Below are 10,430 nucleotides of genomic sequence, written 5' to 3'. Positions count from 1 at the left end.
GAAATTTGGCCCCACCTCCACGGAGAAATTCCCCTCCCCGCCCAAAAATATCCTCTAGACAATTCAATCCGGGTGAAAATTTAGCCTGGACGATTACCCTAAACAACTCCACGCGCAAAATTGAGAGGGGAAAGAGAAAGTAAGACATATAAAAAGAATTTTGTATAGGAATTCTGGCAAATTCTCCCAGTATATAATTTCCCCTGACAAGTTTATCCTCTGGAAATTTTCATTCCCTTAGAAAATTCCCCTTTGTGAAAGCCCCCATCAGAAAATCTCCCCCTTCCCCACCGGAAAATGTATACATACTTCTCGACAGCAAATACTATGTGCAAACAATGGATAATTTTTATGACTTAAAGACCTTTCCCCTGAGGCTGTGGGGGGTCTTGTTTTATCCAAAGGCACAGTTATTGCGCCTTTCATCTGTGATGAGCAAAATGGCTATCTCGCTATTTTGATCGGACGGCTTCGGGAAAAAAAAGGTTGGGAGGGGGCCAGGTTGCCTTCCAATCTTTTTGGTCACTAAAAAGGTCACTAGAAGTTTCAATTTCTGTTCAAATGATCCCTCTCACGATATTCTAGAACCTCTGGATCGATACGACCACCCCAGAGTAAGAAAAAACGCACCCATGCCGTGTCTACTGAGTTTAATTGAAGCTATTCTATAACTCTTGAGGTTTCTCCTTCGCTTTCTAAGTAGGTTTTGAGAAAAAAGTACTTCTTCCAAGCAAAACAGCCAGTCAGTTTCAAAAGCCAAGAAGTTGAATAGTTCTTCTTTAGTTTTTTTTAAAGAAAATAATTTCCAGTAGCTCCACCCTACTCTTGGGAAAGTCGAATTCTTAGTCTCATTTGACACCTTTGCTTTTCGTTATATATACCTCTGTTTTAATTCGAGGCATTTCTACAAAAAAAATATGCTTTTAAAATCTTGAATTAGAAAAAGTTTCAAATATTTAATGCTTTTTGTTAAATTTTTATTATTATCTTAGACGTTTTTCTCGGAGTTTTTGCAGGCTTTTAAAACTCAAATTAGAGAAAATGTTTAAATATAATTGTTTTTATGTTATACTATTTTTAAAACTTTTCTATTATATACCCATTGCAAAGAATGTTCTATCTTATTATAGTCCTTTTTTCTATTTATTAATTAGCATTAAAAATTGTTCAACTTAAACACAAAAATACGATATCTTCAGTTATTGAAGTATATGTTCTTCAAAAGAAAAGAATGATAAGTTCATTTAGCTAAAAAATTAATCCATGTTTATTCATATTCTAAAAATTTCGAAAATTACGATTGGTTCGCCACCTATAACAAGCAATAGGTTGCTATAGTTTCCAAACAACAAGTCTTGGAATATGGAGAAAGAAAAGTTCAATATTAGAAGTTTGACTCAGAGTTTAGAGGTAAAAATGGTTGTTTTATTTGAATCAAACCTGACTCAAAGAAAAGCTAACGTTTCTTTTATCAAGTTGTCATAGAGGATTTCTTAGTATTAATTTCTAAAGTCTCATTCTGTCTAAAATATAATTACGTTCAGATTTTACCTTTCTTATTTTTCCAGATCAAAAGTAACTCATCTAGAAAGCTGGGTCATTCTGTTCTGGTAATACTGATCTATCCAGTTCAATAACTGTCTTGTTAGCAGGGTTGCTAGCAACTAGTCTTCTACACGTAGAAGTCTTCTACAAGTTGAAGCGATTTTATGTATGGACGTTTCTCTTCACTGAAAACTTTGCAATTTAATAGACTCATATACTATTAAAACTAGAAAAATGCAAATGCTCATCAATTAACATCAGAACCATATCTATGGCTATAGCCTATAAATATCTCAAAATAATTCACTGAAAAAGAAATGAAAAAAAGGGTAAAAGTATGCCACGAGTATCATACACAGCAAGGCCAAACTGATTTGCGGGGGTCGAAGTCAGAATTTACCCAAGAAAGTGAATGGACGGAGGGGGCATAAAATCTTCTAAGTTAACAGTTTTTTAGTCAAGAACCATTTAAGCCAACTGTTTTGGTAAGGATAATTATGTGACGAAATTGACAGAAGAGGCATGACTGAAACAAAGATATGGTACGTCAGTAGCTTATCTTTTTAGTCTTATATATATTGAGCATGATGGATAAACTTCATTTTTTTTTCTATTATTCGGGACCAGACTCAACTAAGATTCACAAGGGATGAAGGCAAAGCTCAGATACAATGCCCGAAAAAGTTGCAAATGGTACAACTCAGCAAATACAACTGGGTCCTAAAGAAGAGAAACTTGTGGTTTCTCCAATGCTAGGTATTGTTGGAAGCTCTCCTACTTTAAAGCAAAACGACATTATTTTCGTGGCCTCTTTCAGTTCATGGTTTTGTAACGTGGATCGCTTCTTTTTTACCATGCTTATTTTAAAGGTTCACTTGATGCTGCAGTCAGTGGCTACACAGATTTTTATTCGACAAAATACTGAGCTGGTTCGACTCGTTACGAAATACAAGGAACGTATACGGAAGCTAGAAGATCAACTTGCTTATATAAGTGAAAAAGAGGTAAGTCTGTGGGTATAACTTTCGATTAATTGTATCTTAATTTATTATTAAGTTTTGTACGTGATGAAAATTTATAAAATTTAAATTTATTGAAAAAATTCTATATCAACGCGTCATCTTATGTAAAATTATTTAAAACTACACATTCTGTTCTTTGAGGGCGTGTAAAGTGAAGCATAGCTCCACAAGTAAATATTTAGCTTGGACACAAAGTTTTTTTTGTAACTAATATTGATGAACAATAACGATATCTGCAAAAAGAAAATGCAATCAAATCATCCCCTACACAAGTTATCATTAAATTGATATGATATCGCTTCAAAGGAATACTTTTTGCGTTCTTTGAATTTTTTCACTTTTTTTGGTAAATGACTTTAGTTGTAGCATCCTTCAATGTTGTCCCAATGGTAATAAATTCGACATACATACGACTGGATTAAATTCAACACAATTAAGAAATCCAAGGCAAGTTCTTTCGGTTTTATAGTTGGATGCGATGGCTAGAGGATAGAGTTAGGTGGGTGGAAAAGTGGATGGAGTGGGGCCATTGCCTACCCTGACGGAAACAAAATCGAACTTAATGATTTTCAAATAAATATTGACCCCACATGATTTTTCCTGACGCCAATGGTATTGCATCAAGTGATTCTGACACTTCATTCTTTGGAAAATGGTTAAAGCATATCTATAAATACGCCTTTCATTTGATGACATGTGGGTGTTGGACTTATTGTTTAATTAAATAAAAAAGCAAATTCTTTAAATGCAAGTAAGGAGCGACATAAACGAACAGAAATTAAACCGTATATGAAAGGGGTTGTCCCCTCCTCAACGCCCCCCTCTTTACGCTGAAGTTTGACTCTTTCTTACGGCTTTCCTTTTTAAACAATAAAAAACTTCAGCGTAAAGAGCGAGGTGTTGAGGAGGGGACAATCCCTTTCATATACAGAATAACCTCTGTCTTCAGATTTCATATACAGAATAACCTCTGTCTGTTTTAAGTTTTAATGTGTCTTCTTAAATTTCTAAATGGCTTTCTCATAGTTTTCATCGGACGATTTTGATAAAAAAGGGGTGGGAGAGGAGGCCTAGTTGCCCTCAGATTTTTGGTTATTTAAAAATGCAACTATAATTTTTATTTTTTTTACGAACGTTTCAATTAGTAAGAAATATTCGTAACTTACGAATTAACTTACGTAACGAACTTTAATATTTGTATGTTTTTATTATGCATAAGACGGGTTCACACCCTCGTTAATACCTCGCTCTTTACACTAAAGCTTTAATTTTGTCCCAATTCTTTAAGAATGACCCCTGAATCACAAAGACCGTAGAATAAATAGTTGAAATTACTAACAATACTTTAGTGTAAAGAGCAAGGTATCGTGTAGGAGACAGACACCCTTATATACGTAATAATTACTATTTGTTAATGTTTTAATGCTGTTTTACTCCCAGATGAAAAAATATTTTCTCATTGTTTTTGTTTTATAATGCTAGAAAATCCTGCACCCCCTTCTTGGATATTCTCTTCCCTCTTGATAAGTTACTCCGTGGAAAGATCCTCCCCCGTAACCCCCCTCTTCCTCCTCGACCCAACCCGAAAAAAGCCACTTGAAAACGTCTGTACACTTCCCAATAACCCTTACTATATGTGAACAATGGTAAAAGTCTGTAACTTGCAGCCCTCTTCCAGGGACTGTGGGGGACTAAATCACCCCAAAAGACATAATTATTAGGTTTTTTGAATATGATGAACAAAATGGCCATTTCATAATTTTGGAAAAAATTAGAGTGGGAGGGAGCCTAGGTGCCCTCCAACTTTTTTGGTCACTTAAAAAGGCCACAACAACTTTTATTTCCCGTTAGAATAAACTCTCTCGCGACATTCTTAGATCATTGGGTCGATATCATCACCCCTGGACAAAAAACAACCGCCTCCTTTATCTGTCTTCTGGCAAAAACTACAAATTCCACCTTTTTGTAGATATGAGCTACAGTAGGGTTCTCTGATACGCTGAATGATATTCGTTAAGATTGATGGTATGATTTTCGTTAAGATTATTTGACTATTAGAGGGTGTTTCCCCCTGTTTTCTTAAATAAGGCAAATTTTCTGGATATTAACTTTTGATGGGTAAGACTAAACTTGATGGAACTTTTATATATTTAAAATCATCATAAAAATGCAATTCTTTTGATGTAACTATTGGTATTAAAATTCCATTTTTTTAGAGTTTCAGTTACTATTGAGCTGAGTCTCTCCTTACTTTAGTCCGTTACCATGAACTGTTTGATCCTTTTCTCAGGGTGACTCGAAACTAAAAACCAAATCATTAGCCCTCGAGAGCTGTATTTGGACTTGTCATGACTGGCTCATACGATAGATACGACTGAGCCACTAAAGCTGTTGCTGCTTAATTGTGTCTTGGTCAATAAAATTGATGTATTTATTGCTACTGAGCTAGGTCGCTTCTTACTACAGTTCGTTACCACGAATTGTTTGATCCTTTTCTAAGGATCACTCAAGAGTAAAAACCAAATAAGTGGCCTTCGGGAGCTGTATGGACTGGCCATGACTTGCTCATATAATAGATACGGCTGAGCACCAAGAAGCTGTTGCTGCTTATTTCTGTCTTGGTCAGTAAAACTGAAATATTTGTTAAAAAGTATCAAAAACGAGATAATATGTACATAAGAGAATTAAGAGATAGTTGTGGATTGTTTCCTAAGGAGATCAGCAGTAAGATCCATATACCCGTTACATTCAAGTAGTGTATACTTTTTTTGGAATATAAACCACATAAGTATGATGTATGTTGACAAAACTTAAGGGTAAGACAGAAAAACCCTTTGTGATATGGCTACCCAGTCATATCTCGAAAATTTAGATCGATGGTATATCAAACAGTCCGTTGTAATGAACTTAAAGTAAAGAGTGATCCTGCTCATTGATAATACACACATAAAAACATTATAATTAAATTAAAATAATAAAAAATTAAAGTAAACTAAAATTAGTATTAAAAAGCTGACGATTTTTTGAAAAAGTGGGAGTTATGGGAGAGACCGCATAAACCTTGAGATTTTGGGGAGATGATTTATTCTCCTGAATCCCCCCTCTCTTCCTGCGTACATGTATGGATGGCTCCATCTACTGTTTTTATAAAAGCTTAAGGGGGTAGAGTATTGTATTTATTATAGCACATAAGAAGTTATCCCTTGGTTAACTAAATTGGTTACCCCTTTTCGACTTAATGGTCTTCATTGCAGAAACTTCCTACTGAGACTTTTCCATTCTTTCATATGCATGTAAAGGGGGAAGTAAAGGATTACCAGACAAAAATGTGACAGAGAAAATTCAGATTGGAGAAAATTATACCCCCCCCCCCCCTAAAGACAACAAGAGCACCTTATTTAGACTTAGTCCTTGCTGTCTAACAATCCTTGGCATTCAAGATGTCTACTTATTTTTCTAGCCGACCTCTGGTATATTGGCTCTAGGAGAAATATTTATACTGAGTCAGAAGAAAGAGGAGGTTAATAACAGTTCTCGATAAATTTATAGTTGTTCTTGATGTCCATGAAGGTTTGGGGGTCAATTATTGCATAGCGTTGTTTCCTATGTTTTTCAACACAATCAAAGAACTAAACTTTGAAGTGAAATTTAATTGCTGAATGATTTATTTCCTGGATTCAATTTATGGATTTAGTATAAGTATAAGAAAGCAGTTTAGGCAAAGGAAAAAAAGCAGTAATCAATATAGTTTGGCAATAAGAGACTTACGACTGAATCACCTAGTGATTTCGCCTCCTCATCAACGCCCCGCTCTTTATGCTAAAGTTTGACTCTTTCTCTCAACTCTACTTTTTAAAACAGTAAAGAAATTTAGCGTAAAGAGCAGGGCGTTGACGAGGAAGCAGCCCCTTTCATATACGAAGTAATTTCTGTTCGTTTTAAGTTTTAATGTCGCTCCTCACTTTCAGTTAAAAAACTTGTTTTTTTTATTTAATTTCTGAACGTTTTTGAATCAATGCATGTTTTGATTTTGGCTCTCCGCATATGAATAATTAAACCGAAATTTGCATATGTATTTTTTTCGATAAATGGCTTTCTCATAGTTTTGATCGAATGATTTTGAGAAAAAAGAGTGGAGGAGGAGGCCTAGTTGCCCTCCGATTTCTTGGTTACTTAAAAAGGCAACTAGAACTTTTAATTTGTTACGAATGTTTTTATTAGTAAAAGATATACGTAACTTACAAATTAGCTTACGTAACGAACTTTTGTATTCTCGTGTTTTTATTATGTATATGAGGGGGTTCACCCCCTCGTCAGTACCTCGCTCTTTACACTAAAGCTTAAATTATGTCCCAATTCCTTAAGAATGATCCCTGAATCACAAAAGCCGTAGAATAAATAGTTGAAATTACTAAAAATACTTTAGCGTAAAGAGCGGGGTATTAGGAGGAGGTGAGCCTCATATGCGTAATAATTTCTGTTCGTTTTAAGTTTTAATGCTGCTCCTTACTTCCAGTTAAAAATACTTTGTCATATTTTTTTCAGTTTTTTTTTTAGATAATGCTAGAAAACCTGCGTTCCCTTCATGGAAATTTTCTTCCCTCATGACAAATTTTTCGATGGAAAGCTCCTTCAACATATCCTCTCTTTTCAACCCCTCCCTCAACCAAAAAATCCCCCTGAAAACGTCTGTACACTTCCCAATAACCATTACTATATGTAAGCACTGGTCAAAGTTTGTAAATTGTAACCCCTCCCAGGGGGACTGTGGGGGAGTAAGTCGTCCCCAAAGACATAGCTATAAGGTTTTTCGACTATGCTGAATAAAATTGCCATCTCAGAATTTTGATCCGTTGACTTTGGGAAAATAATTAGCGTGGGAGGGGGTCTAGGTGCCCTCCATTTATTTGTCACTTAAAAAGGGCACTAGAACTTTTCATTTCCGTTAGTATGAGCCCTCTCGCGACATTCTAGGACCACTGGGTCGATACAATCACCCATGGGAAAAACAAAACAAAAAAAAAACAGAAAAAAAACCAAACAAACAAATAAACACGCATCCGTGATCTGCCTTCTGGCAAAAAATACAAAATTCCACATTTTTGTAGATAGGAGCTTGAAACTTCTACAATAGGGTTCTCTGATACGCTGGCTTATTCCAGTGGCTTATGGGAAGTGCGTAGTAGTTTTTACCAGACACACTTTGTGGATTAGAATTTTTGCTTTTTTGTTCCTGTAGTTTGAAAAGAATTCAGATGAGATATATTTTTTTACAACGTGGGGATAATTCAATATTTGCTTATGTTCAAGTCCTGAAAACAGGGAATTTTAATGCAATGCCTTTGCAACATGCAACGAACTATTGTTCTGTTCAAGTTAATTTGGCTTATATATTCTGAATAAGCTTACCTACTGTACAGAGAATATTAAATATACTAATTTTATGATTAAAGTAATAGTATTATATTCTATTAGAAATAATATAAGTATTTAAAGCAGTCCTGACTAAGCCGTTTTTTTACTGCCTCGCATTTCCTTGACAGACAAAAGACCTTATCAATTTGTAATTTCATCCTTTTCTTTCTTTTAGGATGCTTTCAAGAAGAAAGGGGTTTCTTACGAGACTGGGAAACTTGACGATATGGATAACGTTATCAAATCCCAAGAAATGGAAATTGTGGCTATGAGGCGAGAAATTAAGTATTTATCCCGCAAAGCCCCCGTTACTAAACAAAAGAAAGCACAAAGAACGAAAGTTGTCTCTTTCAAGTAAAGAACACTCCTGCTTTCCTTATAATTGGGATAAATTAACAATAAAATGCTATATTATGTTAATTTAGCTCCCATTTCATCAAGCTTTGAATTTTTATGATGGATAAGAACTTCTCCAGACAAATGAGAGAAACACAGAATGAGATTTATTGAAGAAAAATATCCAGAACATTATAAACTTCACTTCGTATTTTTGCGAAATCAAATATTTCAGTGTCGTTTTTAAATGCAATCGTTGTCCTTGGGAAACAGTTGAAAACATACCAAAGTGCCAAGCTTCACTATAAAGAAGAATTTTGCATTAAAATAAAGTATGTTTTCTTGAAACAGACTTTTGAGAAAAGGTTTAGTTTGAGAAATCTGAAAAATGAAAAACCGCAAAAAGGACTCAACTTTACTTTTTTTTAAATAATCTATTTTTAGCTGAATCATATTTTAAAGAGAAAATGAATGATTTGCAAATTACAGTAAATAGAGACAGACAATAAATCATTCAAAGCTTACTTTTAAGACTTAGCTCAAACTTCAAAACTGAAGATTATAGTGGGGCATATGTTACTAAAAGAAGAATTTAAGATTACTTTGGGACATTGATCAAAATAGTGTATATTTGAACAAATACATAATTTACTGCGGATTCGAGAAAGAATGAGAATATCTCGAAATGGTGACTGGGATTTTGCCCCTGTTGTGATCAGGCTGAGTATGTTTATCAACATTTCCGTATAAGTAGAAAGAGAGAATAAGTAGAAAGAGAGTAGAATAAGTAGAAATAATACCGTATAAGTAGAAAGAGAGAATATCCAGAATAAGTAGAAAGAGAGAGAAGTACAAAGAAAAACAGTAAAGTCAATCTTAAAACGTGCTCATGATTAGAGAATTTGTCAGCATATTTTTTCATAGAAATCGTAGGAGGTATTGGACTAAAAAGGATAACTGTAGTGATGATGATAGCGCTTGATAGCTATTCGAATGAATTAAATGTTAGAGCCAATTTATTGCCGAGGTTTTTTTGGCTACTAGTTTTGTTTTCATTTTTCTTTTTGATCATGTGTTCTGTATGTATGTTTTTCGATCTATTACGTATTTACATATTGTCTGAACAAAGAATTCAAGGGTTTTTTCCATGCATTACAATCCCTTTTAAATCTGCTTTTGGTGCCACTTTTGGGGTATACATGATATTTTTTTAAATTAATAGTTTCAAACGGAGTCGTTCTTTTTTTATTCCCAAAGAATCTATACATTATACTAAAATTCAGCGATGTTGGGGTCAAGTATGGTTCGCTGGGTGCTCTGAAAGACAGAGGAGGAGTTGTTAGATGTTTTCCAGAGAAATGGGGTACGGGTTGTTTTGTATACTCGTGTCGCTGACTGTATTTGAAACAGTAAACTACGTGAAAATTTGGATCAAACACAAAAATTTTGTTTTACCCAAATTCGTAGGGTTACAATAAAAGAAAGGTTGAGATGGCTAGGACACGTTCTGTGGACGAAGGATATAAATAATCACCAAAGATCGTCCATCTCGGCCAACCATCTGGGACAAAACGAAAAGCATGTCTTTCCAAATTATACGAGAAGTTGTCGTAAGGAAAGATTTAAGGGAAATTGGAAAATCTGGAAAGGGTTCAGAGAGGGAGATTTTGAATAGATTTTGATGGAGGAGGAGCATACTTACCTGTGCCCGCCTCAGGCGGCTATGTGGAGCAGTGAGTTGTTAGTAGTAATAGTAGTATTAGCCTATAAAATTAAGGATTTTTAGTGGGTTTTGGTGACAGGAGGGGATGGGTGAAATGTCTGAATAATACCAGAGAAAAGGTATGCAATATGTGTCAATGCATGCAGGGCCTTAGAAAATTGTGAGTTTATGGGGAGCTGTGTAAGTGACAACTATGCCTTAGGGCATGAAGGTGAAATTTTAAAGAAATTTTGAGGGGGCAAGATGAACTGAATCACGACACGCCCTTTGTATGCAGGTTGTCAAAAGGGTGTACAGCAATATCCTAGGAACAGTTAAGTGTGTGCAGTTGAAACTATCAGAGCTTGTGGTGAGGGATGTTTAACTAACCAAAAGACAATGTTTGCATT

General features: G+C 34.9%; 1 protein-coding gene across 1 annotated transcript; it reads left to right on the top strand.

The window, feature by feature from the left end:
* Positions 1-1,349: 1,349 nt before the first annotated feature.
* LOC136039100 (uncharacterized) lies at positions 1,350-9,075 on the top strand. The gene is made up of 3 exons (XM_065722607.1): positions 1,350-1,410; positions 2,415-2,549; positions 8,158-9,075. Exons 1-3 carry the CDS (start codon positions 1,363-1,365, stop codon positions 8,338-8,340), a joined length of 366 nt encoding a protein of 121 aa, XP_065578679.1. The 5' UTR covers positions 1,350-1,362; the 3' UTR covers positions 8,341-9,075.
* The last annotated feature ends 1,355 nt before the right edge of the window (positions 9,076-10,430 follow it).

Source organism: Artemia franciscana, chromosome 1, assembly GCF_032884065.1.
Source record: "Artemia franciscana chromosome 1, ASM3288406v1, whole genome shotgun sequence".
Lineage (NCBI taxonomy): Eukaryota > Metazoa > Arthropoda > Branchiopoda > Anostraca > Artemiidae > Artemia > Artemia franciscana.
Note: the sequence above shows the minus strand (reverse complement) of the source record. Positions and strands in the feature narration are given on the sequence as shown.

Bases quoted from the DNA above. Each gene is read 5' to 3' on its own strand.
- LOC136039100 (XM_065722607.1), top strand. From the start codon at position 1,363: ATGGAGAAAGAAAAGTTCAATATTAGAAGTTTGACTCAGAGTTTAGAG. The intron at 1,411-2,414 runs GTAAAAATGGTT...CTTATTTTAAAG, and splicing joins GTTTGACTCAGAGTTTAGAG to GTTCACTTGATGCTGCAGTC. The intron at 2,550-8,157 runs GTAAGTCTGTGG...TCTTTCTTTTAG, and splicing joins CTTATATAAGTGAAAAAGAG to GATGCTTTCAAGAAGAAAGG.